Raw genomic sequence first — 26,128 nt, forward strand, 5'->3', positions numbered from 1 at the left:
GCAAGAAGTTCAAAAACAAAACAAAAGGAAACCCACCAAACAAAACAATTATCAACTGTACTAACTCCTTCACCCCCAGAGAGGTGGGCCTAATGTCCAGAGATGCCATCTTTAAATGATACATGCCATGAACTGTTTTAAAAGTTCAATTTTATTTTCTTTTTCCCCCTTCTTTTTATTTATTCTCTCATGCAATACATCCTGCCTGCAGCCTCTCCTCCCTCCACTCCCCCCCGCCCCAGCCTCCTCTCTTCTCCAGATGCACTGCTCCTCTGTTTCCCTTCAGAAAGGAGCTGGGATGTATGACAATTCTCATCCTATTGACTGAGGGCTGATGCCACTGATCTGGCTGGCTAGGTGGGGGTTCCCTTCCTCCCTCACCACTGTAAGCAATGCAGCTTGGATGGGAAGTTATCCTGGCAGTCGGGAGCCAAGGAATACCACAAAGTCACACCACACAACAAAACGCACACAAGAGATTTATCAGGAGGGAAAAAACCAGGAGGGTGGCTGCCTCTGCACAGGTGAGAAACAGCAGAGAACTGAACAGGACAGAGGGCTTATGTAGAGCCTTTGGGGAGGGGGCAGAACTTTTCAGGGTGAAGCTTTCTGGGGTAGAAATTGGTAGGATTTCACGATCAGAGATTGGGCTTTTTACTCTGTAGGGTAGGAGGGGCCTGGGTCCAGCAGTTAGGGTAGTTAGAGTGTCCTGTGGGTGGAACCTCCAAGTTGGAGGTCCTTGGGGGAGGAACCTGGCCACTCATGTGGCTCAAGGTTACATTCCCTCCTTTTTAGTTTATTATTAATAAGGTCATGGGAAAGGGGGCAATGTATCCACTTCCTGTTGAATGGGGATGTCTGAGTCCTTTGGGCAAACTTGACCTTCACCATCAGCATATAACGGGAAGCTGCAGGCCTCTGACTCTGCAGTGGGGGCTGGGAATCCTGTAACAGCAACTGACTAAAAGTCTGGTCAGCAATCTTTTGAATCTATTGTTGAAGAAATCTAGACAAGAAGTTTATAAGGCAGGGCTTGATTAATAGGATTAAGAAGAGGAGAAAGCCAGGCAGTGGTGGCGCATGCCTTTAATCTCAGCACTTGGGAGGCAGAGGCAGGCAGATCTCTGTGAGTTCGAGGCCAGCCTGGGCTACAGAGTGAGTTCCAAAAAAGGTGCAAAGCTACAAAGAGAAACCCTGTCTCAACAAACAAACAAACAAACAAACAAACAAATAAACAACAAAAAAAGAAGAAAGGGTGTTTAGAAGGGTAGTATCCATTTACCATGTTCTCCTATTCCTTGTTCTCCCTCTCTGTTCTTGATCTATCTGGGATCTCCTGCTCCCCAAAGTTCTCTTTCCCTCAACCCTCGCCCTTCACTACCCCCACTCATGTCCAGGTTGTTCATGTAGATCTCATACATTTCTCCATCATTGGGAGATCCCCGTGTCTTTCTTGGGGTCCTGTTTTCCAGTTAGCCTCCCTGGTGATGTGAGTAGCAGTCCAGTCATCCTTGTTCCACATCTAGTATCCTCCTATGAGTGAGTACATACCATGTTTGTCTTTCTGAGTCTGGGTTACCTCACTCAGGATGATTTTTTCTAGTTCCATCCATTTGCCTGCAAACCTCATGATGTCATTGTTTTTCTCTGCTGAGTAGTATTCCATTGTGTATATGTGCCACAATTTATTTATCCATTCTTCAGTTGAAGGGCATCTAGGTTGTTTCCAGGTTCTGGCTATTACAAACAATGCTGATATGAACATAGCTGAGCAAGTGCCCTTGTGGTATGATTGAGCATTCCTTGGTTATATGCCCAAGAGAGGTATAGCTGGATCTTGGGGGAAATTGATTCCCAATTTTCTAAGAAAGCGCCATATTGATTTCCAAAGTGGTTGTACAAGCTAGGCCCCAGGTAGAGTTCCAGGAGTCCAATTGGTAAGAAAGAGGAGGGTTTATATGAGCAAGAATTGTTGAGACCAAGGTTGGATAAAGCACAGGAACAAATAGCCAAACGAATGGAAACTCATGAACTATGAACCAATGGCTGAGGGGCCCCCAACTGGATCAGGCCCTCTGAATAGGTGAGACAGTTGATTGGCTTGATTTGTTTGGGAGGCATCCAGGCAGTGGGACCGGGTCCTGTGCTCATTGCATGAGTTGGCTGTTTGAAACCTGGGGCTTATGCAGGGATACTTGGCTCAGCCTGGGAGGAGGGGACTGGACCTGCCTGGATTGAGTCTACCAGGTTCATCTCAATCCTCAGGGGAGTCTTTACCTGGGAGGAGATGGGAATGAGAGGTGGGCTGGGGAAAAGGGGAGGGGGGCGGGAGGGGGGAGAACAAGGGAATCGGCTGATATGTAGAACTAAATTATATTGTAAAATAAAATTAAATTAAATTTAAAAAAAAGAAGGGTAGTATCCTATTTCATACTGGATGGTCAATGAGCTACTAGCCAGAGGCATCCAGCTGTTTCTTTTGTGTTTGGAGATCAACTGGAGTTGTCAGATCTTGTCTTTTACTACACCTGACTGGTTGACATAGGAGCAACATTCCTCCATGAAGAAGAGACAAAGATCACCCCTTTCTGCTGTGAGTGAATCTAATCCTCCAGGATTTTGTAGCTATAGTGGACAGTGAATCTCTTTGGCCCTGGAGGGTAAGGATGATCTGGTAGAACCATTAAGTATAGATTTCCTGAACCTTTGGAATCTTAACATAGCAATAGCAGAGGGGAAAAGAAATCTGAAACATTTTTCATTACCTGTAATCATTTTCTTATATCTTCAGAACTTTCATTTACATACCTTAAAACTTTTTCTTATACCTTCAGAATTTCTTAAGCATTTGTATCCTCAGACTTTTATACATTTTCTTAGACCCTCAGAACTTACTGAAACTTTCACCAACTACCTCTCCTGGGCTCTCTTTAGGGACTTCAGTCCTGCCACACAGTGCCAAGTCTCAATTTCTTTCCATGACCCCTTCATGTCCCTTTAAAACTAATACAACATAAGTGATTCTTACATTACAAAGTTCGGCTACCAGCATGAGGTACATCATTGTATGAGTACATGGAGGTACGGCTTTAATACCTTATTAAACAAGCATTTTTTAAAATCTTATCATGAACCCTGTTTTTATGCTTTTTGTTTTCAGAACAGGAATTACCACACAGAAATAGAGAAAATAGGCATGGGGGTAAGCTCCAGTGAAGGAGAGAGAGATGAGGGAAGAGAATGGGCCTCTAACAATCTGATATAGAGCAATGTCCCTACTCTGTTAGGACAGACTATTAGTTAGAGGTGGAGGGTCTTCATATGTAAGAGGTAACCAGGAAGTGTATAGTTAGGAAAAAATAGAGGAGGAGAGAGCAAGTTTAGCTATGAAAGGTGTTCAGATCATCCGTTTGTGCAGTGGCAGAAGTTGCTACCACTGAAAATCAAAATGTCAGTTTAGGTCATTGAACTGTACTGAGGCCACGCTGTTTGTAGCAACAGAGTGAGGTTTTAATAAAACCCAAGTCAGTGAAGGAAGAGAGGGAAGGCTGCAAGATGAACTCTGCTGGAGGGAGTTTCTATAAGCTCCAAGTGGGAACTGAGAGGCGAGAGAGAAGCCCAGGAGAGCATAGAGACGCGGAGAGACTTCAGAATGGAGCTGTGAGGCAGGAGGGCAAGGTCACAGAGGCCCCGGAGGGCTCGAGGAAGCTGCAGGACTTAGCAGGCAGCTCCTTCGGGGAGGCAAAGAAAATATACATACAGGCCCCGGAGGCCACTAGGAGAGGTAGGATAGACAGCTCTACGGCAAATGAGACAAAGAAAGGTGGCAGGACCTCGATCGTGGAGGCAACTCCTGGGGGAGGTGAGGGAGTTCCGGAAGGAGCAGAGAGGAGCCATGAGGAAGCAGAGGGAGTAAGTGTCATGGTAACAAGAATTTTAATCCAAGGCATCCCCAAGTGGAGTGAGAGACTTGTCGGAGGGAAATGTCCCAAATCACAGAGGAGAGGAGTCCGTTTCCACCTGATGGGGACCTGGTAGGGCAAGAGGAAGCTTCCTGGCATGGCTTTCATAGTAAAAGTAAACTAAGCAGGGAGCTCTGTGGTGACGCTGAGTACAAGGGGAGAGATTAGTGGTTAGTGCAGGTAGAGGAGAAAATAGCTGAAGAGGTGTAAGTGTCTTAGTAGATAGAACTGCCCACTTGGTGGGGCTCTGAAGGGCATTGCAGGGAGTATGCCTATGAGGTTGGCTTCCCAAAGGGCACAGTAGAGAGATGTCCACTTGGCAGGTGACCAAAAAGGTATAGAAGGGATATGTTGCAGGCAGCCCATAAGGACATAGGCAGAAGAGAGGACACTGACTGAGTAGGTGAGGAGAGATGGATGGTTCGTTAAGGTGGAGAAAAGAATAGACTGAAGAGGTGGATTCCAGAATCAAATTTGGTGGGTTGCAGAAGCCAACAAAAACAAATGATCTGAACATACCTTAGGAGGGTCAGATCAGCAGCTTGAGTCAGCTTGAAATGTTGCGATGTGGGCATGGTTGAAAGTTAAGTGTAGGATCCTCTACCAATGCTACCTGAAAGAGGAGCAGGTGGAGCACCTCTGGGAGGAGGTGGTGTTTGGAGACCCCTGTGTGTTATGAGATGGGACAGGTGGTGAAGAGAGAAGACATCGGTGGGTGACCCAAAGGCTAACCTTTTTATCTGCGTATAAAAGTTCAGCTGCAGCTAGAGCACATGGGCAAGGTGCCCATCCTTGGACAGTATATTCTGATTTTTTGATAAGTATGCAGAGGGTGTAAAGGAATGTCCTAGTTGGTAACCCAGGATCCTGAGGGCATATCTTTCTTTTGAGGTAACCCAGAGAGAGAAGGAGTGAGTAAGGTCTAGAAGATGTAGAGCTGGAGCCTGGAAAAGGACCTACTGAAGCTAATGAAATAGCTTAGTAATGGGTATAAGTGTTGGAGTCCAGCTCTGACCTGTTGACTGGTTCTTGCAGGGAGGAGAGAGGAATGAGGAAGTATGAGAAAGAAATATAGGCGGAGACAGAGAGAAAGACAGAGACTTAGGATGGCATCGGGAGGGCCCTGGGTCAATACCCAGATGCCTCGTCCTTTATTCTAATAGGCCTGTTATACACTGCCAAGGGGAGAGGCAAAAAACCTCCTTCTATCAAGATCAAAGCACAACGTACAACACAGTGTAGATCCTTCAAAACATCTAGTAACTATGCCCCTGGCCAAATCATCCTATTATGCAGCCCTGCTGGTTAAAGCAAGCTTAGATTCTCTGACCTTGAATAAGGACTCTGTGGGCCCCCACATAAAGAAGGGGTTCATGTGAGAGGCCAAGAGCCATCTCAAGGAAGGAATGCAAGAGCATAAGAAGATTGGCCATCCCTAGGAAGGACAGAATTTTGTCCTGGGTGGTCAGGACTGTGAGTGACTGAATTAAGTGTTTTCTATCCAGGGTAATGGCCTTGTGAATTGTAGTGATAGCTCATCCCAGATAAGTAACTGAGGAGTAGATAGCTGGACCTTAGAGGGTGATATACTTGGTGGTTTTTGATGAGGCTGGTAAAGCTGTCACCCTACCCTGACAATAGGGGAACAAGAAGATGTGGGTCCCTAAAATTCCATCAGAACTAAGTAGACGGTTCCAGTGTCCAGAAGGAGAGGGATGGACCGCCCTGACACTGTGGTGTCTACCTGAGACTCCCAGTGAGACACGGCGGTGATCAGGCCCAGGGAGCCCGAGCCCTCTCAGTCACACATGGCCAGATCTAAGAAGTTAGCTGAAGGGCCACCTGGGCATGATGTCCCCATGCCTTGAGGGACATGGGGGCAGTCAACACCCCAATGCCCTTCTTGATGGCCCTTTGGACATAGTCTGGGTGGTTTATAAGTATCTGGATAGGCCCAGGCCTGTGACCCTCCTGATCACACTTGACACAGGGACACGGAGGGTCTGGGGCTTTGGGAGCCTGGGCAATTGCTATGGCAAGTGGACAGGCTTTGGCCAGCACCAGGCATCCTTGTTTTCTGCTTTCTCATCTCTCCCACGGTGCATCTTAAAGGCCACAGCACAGACTCTGCCTGTGGAGGCAGGGGTCCTTTCTCTGAATGTTTAAGTTTGGCCCTAAATTCAGGCAAACTCTGAGAGAAGAAGATGGCCATAAGGAGTTGTTTTCATCTGTGGACTGAGAATCTAGACTGGTATATTGAAGAGGCCTTTGTGAGGCAGTCTAGGAATTGAGTTGGATGTTCATGTTTGTCCTGCATGACCTCTTGGATTTTTTTCATAATTTACCACCTTAAGGGTGGCTTTGTGAAGACCAGCCAGAAGACAAGTTACGAATTGATCCTTAGCGAGGATGCCCCTGGGATATTATAATTCCACTCAGGTCCTGGTCTGGGATTCCCTCATACCTGACTGGATGGACAGCCTGTTGCTGAGATGGGAGAAAGGGAAACCAGAGAGGCTGGAGAGGAAGATGAGGGACTGTGGGCTGAGGCTGATAAGGGGGAGGCTTGTTACTGTGATCAAAAATGATAGAAGAATCACCTGGTTTGGGCCTCCCAGATAAGAGGAATTGTTTTTCCTGGGTTGGCTTAAGTCATGTGGTTACTTTTAATCAAGATGGGAGTTAGGTCATATGGCAAAGTCTGTTCTCTCCGGCCGGAGCAAAGACAGTTGTCAGGCACGTGGCTGCCTCCACCGTTTTGATTAATGAACCCCTTAAGCCCTCTGTTCTTGGGTTTTTTCTTCCTGATTGGTTTTAGAAGTTTCTTCAGAGATGATTTCTTCATATTTTCTTGTCTTTGATGTCTCTATTTTGTTTTTTAAAAACACAAGAGAAAACTTTTTATTTTGAGTTACATAAATATTTCACATATATGACTCTGATATTTGAAATTGATTAATTGTACATTAAACAAAATAAAATTTTATTTTTTCATAACAAAAATAGTATAACAAAATTTTTATTTTTGAGAAGTGTAACAAATCACAGGCCAGGAAAAGTTAACTACCTGTATGTACATGGGTGCAGGACTAGCTGTGGGAGCATGGGTAGCCTCACAGAGGGGCCACATGCTTGGAGAAAACTGCCCCTCCCTCAGCAGCCATTAGCTGCTAGTAGATCCTCAGACTGGCGTGAGAGTTCATGAGTTCCTCCCCAATCCATGCTGAGATTCTATCTGGCTTGATATTGTGTAGGTCTTGTGCATACAGTCATAGCCACTGTGAGTTCATGTGGACCACACAACCCTGTCATGTCCAGCAAAGACTGTTTTACTGCAAATATCCACCACCTCTGGATCTTACAACCTTCCCATCCCCTCTTCCATGATGAGTCCTGAGCTTTGGAGAGTCAGGTATGATATAGATGTCCCACTGAGAGCTGAACACTCCCCAGTCCCTGATTCTCTGCAGCTAAAAGATGCACACAACTATGGGTATAGAGATACATGCTTTAGGAGCAGAATAATACTATGCCAATTTAACAGAATAAAGGTATTGGGTTCTCCCTTAGCTCCCACGACCTATCCAGCCATGGAGATTTGACTCAATTAATAGTATCAGGCATGAGTCCTTTTTTTTTTTTTCTTTTTCAAACTGTATGGTCAGGTATAGCTAGCTCTTATAACTAAACTCAGCCCATTCTGTTAATCTATATGTTACCATGTGTTCTGTGGCTTTACCTGTGTGCCATTGCATGCTGCTCCCTGGCCGGTGGGCTGGCATCTCCCTGCCTCTGCTTTCTCTTCCTCCTATCCCTCTTGGATTTTCCCACCTGGATTCATCCTGTCCTGCCATAGGTCAATGCAGCTTTATTTATCAACCAATCAGAGCAACACAAATTCACAGCATGCAGAAAGTTATCCCACAACACTTCCCCTTTTCTGTCTAACCAAAAAGGAAGGTTTTAACTTTAATTTAGTAAAATTACATATAACGAAACAGCTATTAAGCAAGAATTACAGTTGCAATATCTAGTCTGTATTTGGCAAAGTGAAAGTAAATATTCTACCTATCCTATATTTATGAGTCTAAAGTTTTATATCTAATTTATCTTTTATCATGACTAAAGAAAACTATAATTATAACTCTCTGGTCTTCAACTACATCAAAGACCTCAGAAGGATATAATATTACCTAAGTAAACAGGAAGTACATTGTAAGCAACTTCCAAAAATCTAGAAATGACAGAGACAGCTGCCTGCCTGGACAGTCATCCACAGTTCCTCTGTAATGCTGGGGCATCCATCTTCAGCCAATAGGCCTAGAGTGTTTTAGTCACTTCTCCCTGTGTGCATGGGTCCTTCTTATGGAGCAGGCCTTAAATGCAATCTGAAACTATTTGGTTACACCCATAACATTCATGCCAGCATTGAACCAGTGGGCATCCTTGTCAGGCCAGTTGTTGTTATAGCCCACAAGGTTTGAAACCCTGTGATAAGACCGCTCAGTAACATACATAGAATTAATAGCACTATGGGAATTAGCCAGTAGGAATGAACTTCCAAGTAAATATCAGTTTGATTTCTCCATAATAGTGACAAAAAATGTTTAACTATAGTCAGTCATCCCCAATTCAAGGTAGACTCCTTCAGATAGAAGCAGTTTAGTAATCATTTAATTTTTCCTAAGTAGATAACAATTCTTTTAGTCAGTATAATGCATGCTGGGGTATAATACATGTTGGATAGAATTACATATGGTATGTGTGATGGTTTGTTTTTGTCACTTTGATACAAACTGGAGTCACTTTGGAAGACAAAACCTCAATTAAAGAATTGCTTTCATTAAATTTGCCTGTGGCCATGTCTGCAGAACATTTCTTAATTGATGATGGATGTGGAGGAGCCCAGACCTGTGGGTGATGCTAGCCCTAGCCTGTGGGTGATGCTAGCCCTGGCCTGTGGGTGATGCTAGCCCAGACCTGTAGGTGATGCTAGCCCTGGCCTGTGGGTGATGCTAGCTCAGACCTGTGGGTGATGCTAGCTCAGACCTGTGGGTGATGCTAGCCCTGGCCTGTGGGTGATGCTAGCCCTGGCCTGTGGGCCTGGGTTGTATAAGAATGCAAGCTGAGCAAGCCATGGGAGCCAAACATTGAGTTCCTCCATGGCCTCTGATTCAGTTCCTTTCTCTAGGTTTCTGCCTTGACCTTCCTCATTGATGGATATGACTGGATGTGTAAGCCAAGTAAACCCTTTCCTCCCAAGTTGCTTTTGGTCAGTGTTTTTATCACAACAACAGAAATCAAGCCAAGATAATATGTCTTTTTAGAAAATGCTATATCTAGCTATATAACATGTTGTAAAATATCAAAATATCCCCCAAAAATTCCCTCAAGGTCTAGACAACTGTACATCTAATTTTTCTCATCACAACTTGGTTTTCTTTTTTTATGGTATAAAGCTTCACATATGTGTCAACTACAATAAAAATGTAGGTATAATTATATAAAAACAAGGGCTGGAGTGATGGCTCAGCGGTTAAAAGCACTGGCTGCTTTTCCAGAGGTCCTGAGTTAAATTCCCAGCACCCACATGGTGGTTGACAGCCATCTGTAATGAAACCTGATGCCCTCTGGCATGTAGGCAGAACACTGTATACATAATAAATAAATAAATCTTTAAAAGAATATATAGAGAGAAACAAACTTCTAATATTTTCACTGTGACTTCTCTTTCCTAGCACAGCGTTATAGTAATGCACCCATGTAGCTGCATATATTAGGAGCTTGTTAGCAGTCATTGCTCAGTATTGTACTGACTGAATATTACCCAGTCTATTGATTAATTTCTGTTTGGATCTCTCATGAATAAAACCATTACCAAGAAACCTTTCCAACAATATCTTGGGCATAAGTGAATATTTTACATGGGAAATTGCCTAGGGGAGAAAACCCCGTGTCTTAGTTAAACATGTGTAAGAAAGACGTTTTTTGAAGGACATTAAAATTTTGACTGTTGACTGAGTGTTAGTGCTCCCCTTCCTAATTGTGATAGTCAGAGATGGTTTCAAAGCAACAGCTTCTGCTTTGTGAGTATTCTTTGTTAATTCTCTGTTCTATTTCATTGGTTAGATCTTCAGTGTTTTCTTTTTTCTACTTATGTTGAGTTCCATGTGATTGTTTTTCAGCATTTGAAGAATCTAAGTTTGTAGATTGTAGGTTTTTTTTTTCAATAAAGATATTTTAGGGCTGTGGTTCTTTTTTAATACTGCTTTAGCTACATTTTATAAATTTTGATGTATTAAAAATAGTGTCTTCTTTCCTTCCTGACATCTTCTTCAGTGCAGAGTTACTAGAATTCTGTTATTCAGTTCCTTCATAATTGAGCAACCCCAAACTGTCTTTTATAACTCATATGTAATTAATTCTTCTAGGGTCAAAAAACTATTGCCTGTAACTTAAACTTTTCATAGTTATTGCAAATTATAATGATGAAATTCTCTTTAATTCCTGTTATATGTTGTATTACTTTATCATATATTTGAGTTTTACATTGATTATAGATACACTGAGTTATCCATATTCCTTACACACCTAAAGTTTTTGAAATGTTTCAGTTTCTTATGATGCATTGTAAGGGGGAGAAAGGTGGAGAGGAGAGAAAGGAGAGGAGAGCAGGAACAGACACATATTAATGATTAGGATGGAAACATGTTTAATTTTCTCTTCTTCGATTCCTTAGTCCAAATGAAAGAATAAACAAACACATTACTAAGATAATGCCTGCATGGCTGCTTGTGAGCATCTGTCACAGTATCTCAGAACAGGAGCAGCCTCCACTCCCATGGGTGATCTGTGAGTAGATGTATCCTCAGGGCCTCCTCATGTCTGCCTGTACCTAGCAGGTGCTCTGCCTTGTTCTGAAAGTTGGTCAGCAAGCTATCATTGGCTGGCTTACCTCTCCGAGAACTGACAAAGTTATGGACATTTACTAGATCTCGGTGGCAGTGACGTAAATGGCAAGTCTGCCTGATGCTCCAGACCATCAGCTGGCTGTACAGCTGGGCTCCTCCCAGACTGTCCTCCTACCCATCTGCTCTTCTCACAGCCAGTGTTTCACTGGAGTTTTCACTGTTTACTCTGTGGTTGTCGGATGTGCTCATTCCCAGCCTCTTCAACTGACTTCTGACTTGGCTGTGATTTAACTCATAGTGAAGAAAATTTGTTGTATCTTACTGGAGACTATCAAAGGCCAAATTCTCCTAAATCAAGCACAAGTTTTCTCACTGACACCTACTTTGCATTGTTAGGAAAAAGAGATTTCATGAGTGGTCTGAGGGCAGGTGTGGATGGGAACGTGAAGGGAGGGGGATGGAAGGGGAGAGTACTGAAAGAGGCCTGGAAAAGGCATGCATTTTGGGGTCAGGTAAAAACCTGGCCAAGGACGGACTCTTCAAGGATGACCCCACCTTAGACTCCTAGCAATGGTGGATACATGACCAGATTAGTGCCTAGCCCAATTGCCATCAGAGAGGCACCATCCAGCAACTGATGGACACAGATGCATACCCACAGCCAAACAGAGGAGTTCGGGGAACCCTGCAGAAGAGGAGAAAGGAGTGTAGGAGCCAGAGGGGTCGAGGACACCACAAGGAAACTCACACAATCAATTAACTTGGACTCATAGGGATTCACAGAGACTGAACCAACAACCAGGGAGCCTGCATGGGACTGCACTGACCTAGGCACTCTACATTTGTTACAGTGGTGTAGTTTGGAGTTCTTGTGTGACTCTTAACAGTGGGAACAGGGGCTGTCTCTGGTTCTTTAACTGACTGACTTTTGGGACTCTATTCCTCATACTGGGTCAACTTGCCCAGCCTTAATACATGGGGAGGTGCTTAGTCTTACTGCAACTTGATATGCCATGTTTTGTTGATATCCATGGGAGACCTGCCCTTCCCTAAACAGAAATGAGGAGAAGTGGATTGGGAGGTAGGAACAGAAGGGAGTCAGGGGAAGGGGCTGAGAGGAGAGGAGGGAGGGGAAACAGCAGCTGAGATGTAAAATAAGTAAATTAATAAATAAATTTATTCTAAAAAGCCTATCTCCATGAAGTCAGTATAAGATCTCCCCCAACGCGATGCATGCATTCTATGACCCTGGTGCTGGAAAGAGTCAAACACCAGCAACTGCCTGCTTTTCTCTTCCTGTTTTGTTTCTGGTAGTAATAAAAACTGCTGGATTTTTTGACCAAAAAAAGCCTTAATGAGACTTGAAAAATAACTTAGTTGGGAAAGAATTGCAACACAAATTCTAGTATCAAATTCAGCATTTATATACATAGCTTTCTAGTGCTTTGTTTTATTTTCAGTACTTAAAACATAGAACAAGTAACATCCTATAAATATATGTTCCAAGTAATTCATTTATTTTGTTTGTGATAGTATTAAATTTGATACCTACTGATTATATATATTGCAGGTGTTTCCTTGCAGTTTTGTTTCAGTTTCTGCAAAAGAAATTGTTTTTATGCCAATATATGAATTGTACATATCCTACTCACTCAGAAAATGTAAGTATTTTGCACCTTTGAAATTTTATATGGTGGTAAATTTCACACACAAGCACAGACTCAATCACATATACATATAAACTCCATGTAAAATGAAAATTCACTTGGTGTTCTTTAACCATAACCACTATTACATAATATTATAAGATTTAAATTCTATGGCTGAAATTTTTATTTAATTGCCTAACTTTAACTAATTGTTCAGACTTGCTTGTTGGTAGCTATTCTTCCTATAGGGTGTGTTCACAGATAATTAGAATCCAATGTAAGAAGCAATCCAGGGCCAAAATGAAAGTCATCCACTCAAAGGAGATACATGTGTTAGTACCAGAAATAAGATACTGAAATTTCATTAAATTTACCAAAAACTTTTGTATAATAAAAAATTTTTGTATAAAAATGATATCAAAAATAGCAGGAGGACTGTAGACTGAATACAAATTTACTGTAGTACACAGGAATACAGTGACAACCGAGATCTGGTTTTGTGACATTTTGTGATTATCATCCTTTTTACCCAGCATAATCTTTGCTCACAACTTAGTCAACACTATTATTTTGTTTTGTTACTTTTATAAAAGGCTATGTTCCTCATTCTTTATAAAAAAAAAAAATCCAACTTCTGAAAAAAAATACAGCAAAATTACCTTGCCCTAATTCATTTTTTTCCTTGAAGTTTTTCATAATGTGGCTCTATTTACATGATTAAAAATACCTGATAGTTTTTGGTTAATGTGGTCCAAGAAACAGTCATGTTTCAAGAAAATCCAGCAATTGAATTGCTGGGCCACAAGTCAAATTCAACCACTGATTGATAAACTAAACAAATTGCTTTCGGTAGGTTATTATTGCCTTACCAAGATCCACATCCTGATGACTTCCTCCCTCCCAAGACCTTCTTCATAGTGGATCCATTGTTATTATTTTCGAAAAGGCTCAACTTAAATTACATGTAACACGAGCATCATCAGATTCCTTGTCTCCTTACCAGAAGCCTGATTTTCCTGAGTGTGTTTCATCCTTGCGTAGCCACAGTACTGCCAGGCTCAAGGCCGTGGGCATCAAAGACCACAGATGCCAGCCTCTCCTAACCCTGCTTTCCAATGCTGTCAACAGCTTCTTCCTTCTAGATTCTTCAGGGAGAAGGGCTGCCATCTGTGCGTGTGCTTTGGGGTCCTCCATGAGTTAAACTGCTAATGTCATGCTCCTGTTTTCCTGGCTCCCTTGAGCTTACTCTGAAACAAAATGCGATTCCCACATGTCCCTTATTGTTTTCTTGGCAACTCTCCCCACCTCCCTTAACTTTCCAGATTCTAGTATGCTTAGGACAGTCTCTCTCTGTCTCTCTCTGTCTCTCTCTGTCTCTGTCTCTCTCTCTCTCTGTGTCTCTCTCTCTCTCTCTCTCTGTCTCTCTCACTCTCTCTGATGTTTTACTTCCTTCAAAGGTTTTAGACTCACAGCTTTGATTCTAAGCTAAACTAGTCATTTTAGAAAGTCCTTCTGAAGGCTAAGTTAGCTGGTTTAAGTGCTGTACTAATATATTCCAAAATATTATACAGTCTGCTGAAGTACAGTAGAAGACAATCCAGAAAGTTGACTATGATTTGCTAATTTGGATGTAAAATTTATAAATGGTTTGGATGTTGTTAGGTAATTTCTACTGACCAGAGGGCCTCCCTTTTTCATAAAGATTTGTATGTTAGAGAAAGCTGAACATTTTTGATCTTTAGTAAATGAAAATTAATTTTATTACTCTAGGTAGAAATTAATATCCCAGAATTGAATTGCCATTGCAATATAATCAACATGGAGCCATATTTCACAGCAGAAATTAGCACAGATAAACAGAAGGAGCTCAGGATGAGTCCAGGGCCCATAGTTGGTACTGAACAAGGATTTTGATGGGGGTGATATGAGGCATGTTGAGTAAGTGATGAGCAGAACCATTTTCACAAATGTCAACTTTAGATTGTAGGTTACTTAGCAACTCCTCAGCCACGTGGCTATGCATGAGTTACTCCTGAAAAGTAGAATCTGATTGACTTGCACTCACTCTTACAAGGTGACTGTGGATGTAGGAAGAAATGAGACAGGACTGAAGAGGGGACAACTCATCTGTCTATCCCTGAGTAGGTCTCTGATGGTGTAACTCCCCAAATGAAGTATTGGAGAGTGATAAGAGAAAGGGAGGGTTTCCTTCAATATTCGTGTATGATCTTGGCCCCAAAACCTTACCATGCAGTGGTAGCAACAGCAACACTTTAATTGCCACTGAAGGATTTTCACCTTAAAAGAGTCCCATGTATATCTGGGTCATTGAATGAAATGTTATGGCACTATCTTAGTACCACAAGTGCCATTTTGGATGGGAACACAGATAAAGGAATTCAAATGACCTAGCACAGGCTTTCCACAAGAATTGTGATTGATATTTTTGGCCTTATTCAAGTACTTAATGTGCATGATGCAATGTGATTCTCAGTGTTATTTAGTCTAAACTAAATAATAATAAATACAACTGCCAACCACCTCTTAAATGAAAGAATAAAAGACCCCAATAGGACCTAACAGATTATAGTTTAATTTTTTAATATTTATTTTATTTTACACGTATGCATGTTTTGCTCAAATGTATGTATATGTACCATGTGCGTGCCTGTGCCCATGGATGCCAGAAGAGGGCATCAAGTCCCTTGGAACTGGGGTTACCAATGGTTATTTGTCAGAATTGAACCCTGGTCCCTGACCTTCTACAAGAATAAGTGCTCTGAAACACTGAGCCAGTTCTCCAGCCCTACATTATGTTTTCAAAAACAAACTCTAGAGGCTGGAAATGGCCCAGTGGTTAAGAGGGCTTGCTGCTCCTACAGAATACCTAGGGTTTGTTCCCCGCATTCACATATCAGGATGCAACCATCTATATATAACTCCAGTTGCCTAGAATCTGATTCCATCTTCTGGCCTCTGGTGGAACCAGACATGCATGTGGTGCATATCCATACATGCAGGCAACTCACACACACACACACACACACACACACACACACACACACACACACACAAAATAAATAAAAAATAAAAAATAAATAATAAATAAATAAATAAATAAATAAATAAATAAATAAATAAAATATTTTTAAAGCTTTGGGTATTATAAGAAAACTTTAAAATAGTCCCAGCCTTCCTTCCCCTTCTCCCTGTTCTCTGTCTCTGTCTCTCTCTCACACACACAAACACACACACATCATTATCAAATTTTTTTTGCATATATGAAAAACAATTGAGAATTTGGAAAGGGTACTTATGGTCAAGATAATATGAGGAAAGAAAACATGGACCATTATGGCATAGTATTATACAGTGAAGGGATGACTGATTCAAGCCAATTCTTTATTGTTTATTTGTTTAAACAGAATCAGATGGTTTATTCATAGACATATTGGATAAGTATAGTTATCATTGAATATCAGAATGGGTTTGAATATCCCAAACTAGCTCTCTGGAAAGAAATAAAGCCCTCCTACAACCTCTACAAAGGTAAAGAATGAGTTGCAAAGTCATTTGTTTCAGTCTGCATCTCTTTGGCTTAGCTGGGATTGTGGCTTCCAGTGAACTATTCCAGCCACATCAAGCGTGGCAATATGAATTTCCAGTTCAGCCAATGCATTGGAGGTAATAATTCAACCATCACATCTATGTTACTTGGAAATTTGTGCTGCAAAACTTTTCCGTGCTGTGCTTGGTTTGGACGCACACTCTTTCACTGAGCACTGATATTTTCATCCATTTAGAAATACTTCAGTAATGATGCTTAAGATCAGGAGATAATGACCAAGCTCTAAATTAGCAGTATGTTGAAATAGTACTTCTGAAAACCAAATTTGAATCAGCTGGTCTGAAGTGCTCAGTCAATATCTGGGTTGTCTGTGGTTAATGCTATGCAGAAAACGTATTGCAGTGTCCTCAAAATATAGCTATATAGAGAACAATTAATCAAAAAAATCTTAAATTTGATTAGGGACATATAAAAAATGACGTGCAACCATCATGTCATGTTTTCATATTGTGAAGGTGACATTCACTTTCTACTCTCTTCATTTTACTTTTACTTTAATCTAGAGTAAAGAATAGAAATGGCTGACCTGTGAGACTTGTCGGTGTTATAGGTGGTGTTAGCTTAAGGGTTGGTTCATTGCTTCAGTTTTTCTTACAGTGTGCATAAATAATAACATGCACTTTTCTGTTGGATATTGCATCAGCTAAATGTAATACATAGTGTGTTCCCCCAATGTCACTCTCGTCAGTGATCATGGGGCCCTTATTTTCCATGATTTTGAACCCTATGTTTCTCAGCATGTGTGGAAATTCTGAGTGGTATTTTGTCACTCATAGACTACATAGTTGGTTACAGGGGTGTCAGGTAAATAGAAATGTGCATTCCCACTGTTCTTGGGACAATGGTTATAAGCAATACAAATAAAATAGTCAGATAATTTTGTACCTTCTAAATTTCTGTGCCTACTGTTACCATAGCAATAGACTTAGCTTTATGTGAAGTAAGAAATGAATATTTAAAGTGGTTTCAGTAATTTTTTTAACTGCCTTCTCTTTATTTGCCTTGAAAAATTTCACTCTGCATGTGAAGAACACAAAAATAAACTTGACATTTTGGTAAATTTGTCCAGAAAAATATAGATTTCATCAATTGTAAAAATAGGCTAGTCTAAAATGATTAGAATACTTTTCCTCAAATCCACTTTTATATTTAGGCAATATTATAAATGTCATCTGGCTCTACAGGACAGTCAATTATATTTCTACACATAATGACACCAAAACACACATCATTTCTCTTCTTTAACTGAGATGTGCCCTTTACACTAATTGAAACTCCAAAAACAAAACAGGCACATACTCAGAACTTAAAATGTAAACAATTACTGTTGATGGTGATAAAATATTCTAAAAGCTCTCTGGTTAGTCACATTCAAAACTGCAGAGAATTTGAAACTGGAAAAGAGAAAGATTGGATTATTCGAATGAAAATGTTAGCACCACAAAGTTGACCTGAGTCCACAGAAAAGTGCTGTCGTGTGAATTCACTCAGATTAATGACTCGGTCTTCACAACATCGAATAAAATGTGAGTTAAAGAGCAGTTCCATTGGCTAAAATAAGAATAAATAAACATTTTATGGATAAACATTTCTATTTTCTTACTATTGCCATCTAAATACAGATTAAAGGGGAAAGGAATAACTAGAAGCGTTATGTGCTCCAAAATTCGAATAACTGGTTACTTTTCACAAAGCCAAAGTCATCATCTCTTATCCTGGCCTCAGCAGTAGAAAAGAACAAATCAATGCATCTTTTGTTGTCATATATATATATATATCCCCTTCCTTCTTTCCTTCCCTCCTCTTCCTCTTTCCTCACAGACCTCTCTGTCTCTGTCTCTCTTTCTTTCATTCTTCTTTCTTTGTGTGCAGACAGGATTTTACTATGTATCCCAGACTGACCACAGACTTCCTGCCTCTGCCTCTCAGAAATGTTGAGATATCAGTATTTTATCAACATGGTTGGTTGTGCTCATTCTTATAGCTATTCTTTATGACTAGTATATTATTGATTTAAAAACACAATAAAGTAGTAAAGACAACTAGGAAAATATTAATTGAAGTGGTATAGATCTAGAATCTATAGAAATCTTGTTTTATAGTATGATATACAGTAAATCCTTTTTTGCCAGACATAAAGGGATATAGATAAATAGTAAATGAATTACTTGTCTAGAAGTTCAGAGTATCTACAGATTTCTGTAATGTTATCACTTGAAGTCATCCCGGCCTACTTCATCAAACCAAATTGTGTTCATCATCTTTTTGTCATTTTGACAATAACTGAAAAGAACAATTTGTTTTAAATTTAGTGTTTTATTTGTCACATGGTTATTGATGGCTCAGTCCAAGGAGTCTCTGGCTCCATTTTTCTAGAATATGGTAAGGAAGAGTATCATGAGAGAAGCGCTGGACTCAGGAAGTCTCCTACACTCATAGCGGCCAGGAATGGAGAAGAAGACAGTGGAAGGAGTCAGCGACCAGGCATGCCCTTCAAGTGGCCTCCTTCCAGCTAAGCTCTCCGCCTTTGTTTCTACTGCATCGTAAAATAGATCCACCAACTAGGACCCAAATATTCAGCACATGTGCCTGTGAGATACATTTCACATTGAAACTGCAACACATAGATTTTATTTATTATAAGGCATGAAATATTTCATGCATTTCTGAGGAAATCTACCCTAAAAAGTGACTTCTCGTAGCAGGTCTAATGGTGACCTGCAAAAAGCTGGAGTGCAAATACTTGTGAGAGTAAAGAGCTTGAAACCAAGGCCAGACTGGAGAAACAAATGAGGCACTTCTGTACCACTGAGCATTCCACAGCTCATTTCTTTACTGGCCTCTTGCTGTGCAGCTAACGTCACATCAGACTAGAGAACAAAGTGACAAGCAGAAAGCAGATGTGTTGGTGAGCATGAACATGATGTATCCAAATCGCAATAATCAAAAACGATCAAAGCAAGTACATCCAGTCATCACCCAAAGAGGCGCTTCATTATGAATGAGATGGTGAGCCTGGCACAACTGTGAGAACACCTTCCTCTGTTTGTGCTAAAGTAAGATTCCACCAGCTGCATAGCTCAGAAAGAGTGGACTGGCCTCTCACCTTTGAGGAGGCTCAAGTCAAGATGGGGGCTGATGTGATCCTTGAGTTGAACTGCTTCTGCTTCCAAGATGCAGGAAGGGAGAGCAAGTAAGGCAGAGACTGCAGCAGCCTCTGTAAGTGGGACTTGAATCCCCTTTAAAAGGGAGGAGGAGCCTTCAAGACGAATTCCCTCTTTAAAGTCTTATCTCCTGATGGCATCACAATGGCCACTAAGTTTCTGTTTCTTTTCTTTAAGAGGAGTGCAACATTTGCTCTGATCGCAAATGCTGTAGTAGAAGAGAAAAAAGAGAAAAAGATGATATAGAGAGGGGAAGGAGTGCTGTAGTCAGCTGTGCCTGGAAAGGTGTCGGGGGAGAAAGGATAGACAAGTCTGCAGCAAGGACTCTGAGAGTCAGCGAATACATTTTTCTCTTGGAGTATGTGGAAATGTTATTCTAGTTGCTTTTTTTCCTAAGTGAAATAACAACTTTTCAGCAGAAGTTAAGGAGTTAGCAAGGGGTTATTGGAAATTTGAAGAAAAAGGAAAAGCTAGAATGACTCATGAAAGTCATGGACAGTTGGTTCATTGATAAAGGAATGTGGGGTGGTTTCTAGCCATCCTGAGGAATGTACTTGGGGTTTAAGATTATAACTGTAAAGGACAACCAGACATCTGGCTTTTATGTGTTCTTCGATAGATGCAGGGATAGAGCAGGTGTGAGTTGTATCTTATCAGACTTGTAATTTTGTGTGAGTACATAAGAAGGGAAGGGACCACATGATGGAAAATGTGTAAAGGACTGAAGGTTTGTGCCTCTTCAGAGATTGTGTATTGAAAATTTAGCTCCCAGTCACTGGACATAAGGTTATAAGTCAGTGATAAAGATTATAAGAGGTTCTTAGGGCCTTAACCCAATAGGGCACTTTGATGAAGAAAAAGGACACCAGAGTTATGTACTGTGAGTGCCGAGGAAAGGCTGTGTGGAATCTGTAGGGAGACATCTTTAAGGGTGAGGGCCCTGACCAAAGTCCTGCCAGAGCTCGGAGGAAGGGCAGGGTGACGGTGTGTGAGAAGATGTAAATGTAGTGATGGCTCGAGAATCTGAGCAGGATAAAAGGAAACTGAGCAGCCGGGCAGTGGTGGTGCACGCCTTTAATCCCAGCACTCCAGAGGCAGAAGCAGGAAGATCTCTGTGAGTTTGAGGCCAGCCTGGCCTACAGAGTGAGTTCCAGGAAAGGTGCAAAGCTACACAGAAAAACCCTGTCTCGAAAAACCAAAAAAAAAAAAAAAAAAAAAAAAAAAAAAAAGAGGAAACCAATCATGGCAGTTGATAAATTCTGAGCTGCAAAATTAAATAAGGTCAATGAACTAGAAATGAGAGATGAGGTCAAGGTTCATCTGGGCAAGTAGATGCTTACTTCTCATAGAAATCATGAAGTTGATGCGGTCAGTCCCTCATGACAGTCTAAAAGGAAGAGTGTAAACACAATACAAATTTACTGACGGCAAGCATCAGAAAGTGGAGAGATCAGGATACTGAATGGATTGCATGAATACTGCAAGATAACTCCTACAAAGGCAAAGCCTGAAGGAAGGGCTGAGTGTACGGCTTCTTGCAAAAGTGCTTGTTGCCCGGGTGCAAGGTCCTGCAACATAACACAGCAAAACAAACGGACTGGACATAAGATGAAGAGAATAAATTTGAGTCATTTTTCAAAATGATACCTTCAGCAATTGGCCGTGAACTTAACTGAAATGGAGGAAGGATGGAGAAGGAGCCAGGAGAGAGAATTCATTGGCCTCTGACTTAAGCTAATGGAGGGACCATGTGTCATTGCCATGTGAAGGAGATTGGGAAATCAGTAGATTGATGTCTGAATAAATGACTAGAAGTGCCCTTAAGGTATCCAAGTGAATCTTCAAAGTAGGTAGCCAATATTAATATCGCATGGCTAACTGAGCCATAATTTATTTATCATTTTATAGAGTTAGCTTATTATTTAGGTAATTGGCAGTTTTTATCATTGTAAATTAAATATGACCTTTTACACAGTAGCTTGTAGACACAGTTAAAGCTGTGTCGGGAGAGCACTCTAATAATACAGAGTGTAGATGCTTTCCAAAAGTTCTACATAGATGCAGGAAGGTTATTTTACAGAAGGTTTATGTCCATCTTCTACAAGCATCATATGAATGCAAAACTCCTTTATAGCATACAATGGAAATGGCAACACATGGCTTACCACTGGGCCTTCCATCTGTTTTTATTTGATTAATAATAATGTTCAGTACATATTGGTCATCGGCTGTTTTTTTCTTTGTACTATGTAAATATGCCCTTTACTCACGAAGCAGTTTTTATTGAACTGGCAAAAGAGTGGTGGTAGTTACTGCAGAAATAAAGCGAAGGGCGAACCTTGTTCAGAAGTTTGGCTGGAAGAGGGACGGAGGCATTCAAACAGTTCAAACAGTGCCTGTGGAGGGCGCTGTGCACGTGGGTTATGTTTACCATGCCTTATCTTCATTTCTTTATTCAGTGATTTTTCTTGAGTTTATCATGATCTCTTCAGAATTCTCCACTAATCTTAAAATTTCAGTGTTTATTACTTTGTATTATTCATTAACAGTTTCTTTTTCTATAATAAAGGCTGGAGAAAGTATGAGTGATTTAAGGAAAAGGGAGGGAGATGAGTTTATCATCATCCCTAGAATTTAATTAGTGAAATATAATTTAGCTTCTTAGTCCATTTTCTGCTGCCATAACAAATACTATAGATGAATACATAAATAATACAAGGCCATGCAACCTTGCTCGCACATGGTCACCTTGTAATTCTCAGTCACAACATAAGGAAAAGGCAAGAGAGAGGGAAAAATCATTCTAACTGATCCTTTTTATCAGCAACTCACTCTGTGAATCTCTAACCCACTCCTCAACTACAGCATGAATCTGCACACGAGGAAAAAGCCCTCATGAAAAAGTTGCCATGTTAAGGTCCCACTTCATGATAAAGTTGTACTGAGGGTGGCATTTCCAATCACAGAAAGATACCTTTAAATGATTGCAATTTCTAATTCGTCTCTAAAATCATTATTATATGCACTCACCAAATATATAGTAAATTTACCCATCGAATATAAATTATCATAACAAAGAGTGATCATATGCATGAAGGTCAAGATAGGATGATGTTTTGATACCTTTATGATTTCAGGTAAAGATTTAGAAGGAAAGTTATTGAGGCATATTAAAATTATTTCAGAAGTTATGGACTGTGTGTTAAGGAAATATTCTTTTTGGATCATGCTCCTTGAATCATAGTTAAGTGAAAAGTGGTGTGAACTGTGTGATAAACGATTTTTTTTTGTATCAGACAAACCATCATTCCTAAGCGCATGGCTTTCCAAGGATTTATAGCTCCTGCCCTCATGCTGGAGTCTCTTCAGCTTTCTGTGATGCATTTCCGCTAACCTGGAGGTTAAGGCATTTCTTGATCATAGCTATATCTAACTGCTGCTCAGCTCTGGAATTCTTTATAAAATTCCAGAACTTGGGCTAGAAATTGACTTAGGGAATCCAATAAACTCACAAGCCTTGGCAGTCATCCAAGCTAAATTTATAGACTGGAAGAAATATGGGCTTTCCATTGTTCTCTTTTTCACCTTTCTGGGGTTTCTTTTGTGTCTATGTGCGTGTGCAAGTGTAAATTTATCATTTTGCTGACACTGGAGTGGAAATAACCATCGAGGGGACCCAGGTCAGGAATTTTCCCTTTGGATCTTCCCCCATCTTTCCAAACTTTGACCCAAACCTGCACCAAGACTGAATTTTTCTCTCTGTAGGATGTTGATGTTAGAAAATAAGAGGTTGTTTTTGCAAATGAGTTGTGTGAGTCTAAGAGTTGAGATGATTGTCTGCCAGTTACATATAACTCCCAACTGTCTGTTCTTCTGGCTCAGTGTGGGTCTGTTTGAGACAGGATCTGAGCAAATGTGATCCTAAATGTTGTCTCAGTTGACTCTGTCACATGGTGATAAGGGTAAGGAGACAAGCTTGGGTGTGTCTAAGAGACATCAGTCTTCTTTGTGTGTCTGTGATGCTGTGTAAGCTGCAGAGACCTAATCAGTGTCATTATCCCTGCTATTGAAAACCTGTCTTGTGCTTCCAGAATGGGTTTGCTGTTGTGAGGCCCCCAGGCCATCATGCTGAAGAATCTGCAGCCATGTAAGTACCAGGACCCACTGCCATCTTCAAGTGCCATGGTTCCTGGCAGTCACCTGCCCTGGGCATGTTTTTGAAGCCTCTGATTGTTAACAGATGGACCGAAAACTCTCGAGAGGTACTCCCAGAAGCAGATTTATGGCTTCAGAGATCATATAGCATTAAAAAAAAATGCTCTGAACATTATTTATAATGGTTTTCCTGGATGATTTGCCTTCTTATTTCTCTGTTCTTCTCTATTCCGCAGGGGGTTCTGCTTTTTTAATTCAGTTGCAATTACCGCCAGATACTTGAGAGACCAACTAAATATAAGCAAGATATTGATTGTAGATCTGGTATGTATTCCTGGCCAGGGCTGCATTTTCAGTCACTCTAGATAAAAGGGAGTGGATGCGTGTTTCTCTGTAAGGTTGTCTTGCTTTTAGCACTTGCAAACAACTGAAGGGTGTGTTTCCTTTGAATGTGGAAACTCATTAAACTCAGGATTGCAGTTCTGAAACCATAAACATTCACGTTTCACTTTCATGGTGTTAACTGCAATTTAATGAGAAGAAGGCGCAGATCAGGGCAACTTTTATGATCCTTAAATGAATTGATACTTCCACAGTTAAAATGACCCAACAGAACCTGAATTTACTTTTCCCTACAGAATATAGATTTTAAATAGTCAGATGTGCTGGAAGGAGTGCTGTTGCCTTGGTAACCAATTGGCCACTTCCCCTGGTTAGCAATCGTGTCCCTTGTTGTGCAACACTGGTATTACTAAAACAAGTCAACATGTCATTCTTTGTGAAAAGATCTCAGGTCTCAGATGCCAGTTTGGGATGACTGCCTGCAGGAACCCTGAGTGATTAAAGGTCAGAAGCATTGATTGATCTTGCATTTTAGCACGAAGCATTCTTACACAATAGTTATAATTTGTTTAACAAATGGTTCGTTTAAATGCAGATGACACTTGGCAGGTTGTCTAAAATGTATTCATGAATAATGAGCTGGAGATCTGCCCCATCCAGAAAGGACCAACCCAGGAAAGGGCGAGGGAAAGCCAATGGTGATTTATGAGCCTCCTTTCCAGTTTGCCTGCACTTCACCAGGAGGTGTAATAGGTTGTCTGACAAAGCATAGACAGGAAATGAACCCTGGCATCCAAGCCAAACCTGCTGCATCTGCACTTAATTAATTTTTGCAGGTGATAAAAGATTTAAAGGCAAAAAAATGCTAGAGGTTTTTTTGAAGTGCAAGACTTAATAGTTTAAATCTTGTTCATATCTGCACTCATAATTAAATCTTATTGGAAGTCATGACATCAAACTTCAGCCCTCAGATTTAGTTAAGTGGGCACCCCCAAAGGGTGGTGGAGAGACCACTAACAAAGTCATGTAAAATAGTTACATGAAAATGAAGAATTTACAAAATGGAAGATTGACAAACACTTCTATTGCTTGGTTACAATAGATATTTTTCATATTGTGGCTTTTCTGAGGGCATTTTCATGTGAAAAATGTTGAATTCTAATTTTCCGTGTATTTTCCAAACATGTTTACGTTTCAAAGTAGGTCATAGTTCACTGTTAAACGGGCTGTGTTGAAGGCTAGAGATATAACACTGCAGAGTTGTTGTAACTTTGCGTGAATGAAGACATCATACCTGTTTTCTCAAATACATTCAAAATGATCTTTTAAGTAATTAATAATTTACATGCATTTTAATATAGCACATTTCTAAAAATCAGTATTCTTGTATTTTTGTAAGTATGAGGTTAGAGAGATAAGCCCAAAATTTTGGAGAAAAAAAATGGCAAATGAAGATCCAGAAATTTTGGGGGTGGGCAAGGTGATTGGTTAGCTGTGTTCTTTAGAATTACAGGCTATTCTAACTGTATAGATATCTATTGAGCTGTATAGTCCTTGGATCTCACTATAGAGATAATCTGACTTGATTTGTAAATTGATTAACTTGGTAGCTCTAAGAGTCAGTTTCCTATAAGCTGCTGACCTTTGATTGATTGTGATTTACTTCATTATCCAATTCATATAAAGGATACTCCTTTCCCAACAGGCTCCCACAGATGAGAAGTTTTTGTTTGAGATCCTCTCAGTGTATGAAGTCCTGTCCAGAGGGTGGCCGCTGAGCTCACCACCAGCCCAAACATTCTTACTTTCTAGTGTTCCAAGCTATGCAGTTGCAGGGTACTTTGAGGAAATTCCTGTTTCTTCCAGCGACTGAGAAGGAAGTTTTCACAGGCCCCAGATATGGAGACACCCATTCCCCCTGGCCCATAGGTCTGCTCTGCAAGTTACAGTGAAATGATGGAGATTCTTCAGTGGGAAAACATCTTCATCCCTTCACTAGCCACAGAGGCTCTGGGGCCCTTAAAAATAGTCTTACTCTATTGTCTAATAGCTAGTTTGGATATTTTTATATCGAAGTAAATATAAAGCCATAGTTGCAACTCCCCTTCTCTTTGGGCTAGGGCCTAATTCAGAGGTGTTTTACATGTTAAGCAAGTGTGATTTCAATTATTTATGAAGTCTTTTCTTTCTCTCTCTGATATGCTGATCACTATGGAAAGGAAGTAGGTTTATTTGCCTTTCCACTTGCAAGAGCACAGTATTGTGTTCTGGTTAGTAGCACGTCCATGGGGTAGGCTTTCTTGCTTGAATCATACAG

The 26,128-nt window shown here is 40.8% G+C and overlaps 1 protein-coding gene across 3 annotated transcripts in view; it reads left to right on the forward strand.

The window, feature by feature from the left end:
• The window catches only part of Hdac9 (histone deacetylase 9), an 844,224-nt gene that overhangs the window by 663,824 nt on the left and 154,272 nt on the right, over positions 1-26,128 (forward strand). For all 3 annotated transcript variants that reach the window (XM_042260715.2, XM_016002464.3, XM_076550778.1), the window contains 2 exons: positions 23,406-23,461; positions 23,706-23,793. In XM_042260715.2, coding sequence (XP_042116649.2) covers positions 23,406-23,461; positions 23,706-23,793 — 144 coding nt within the window. The remainder of the gene's footprint in view (positions 1-23,405; positions 23,462-23,705; positions 23,794-26,128) is intronic.

The sequence above is a fragment of the Peromyscus maniculatus genome, chromosome 14 (assembly GCF_049852395.1).
Source record: "Peromyscus maniculatus bairdii isolate BWxNUB_F1_BW_parent chromosome 14, HU_Pman_BW_mat_3.1, whole genome shotgun sequence".
NCBI classification, from domain to species: Eukaryota; Metazoa; Chordata; class Mammalia; order Rodentia; family Cricetidae; genus Peromyscus; species Peromyscus maniculatus.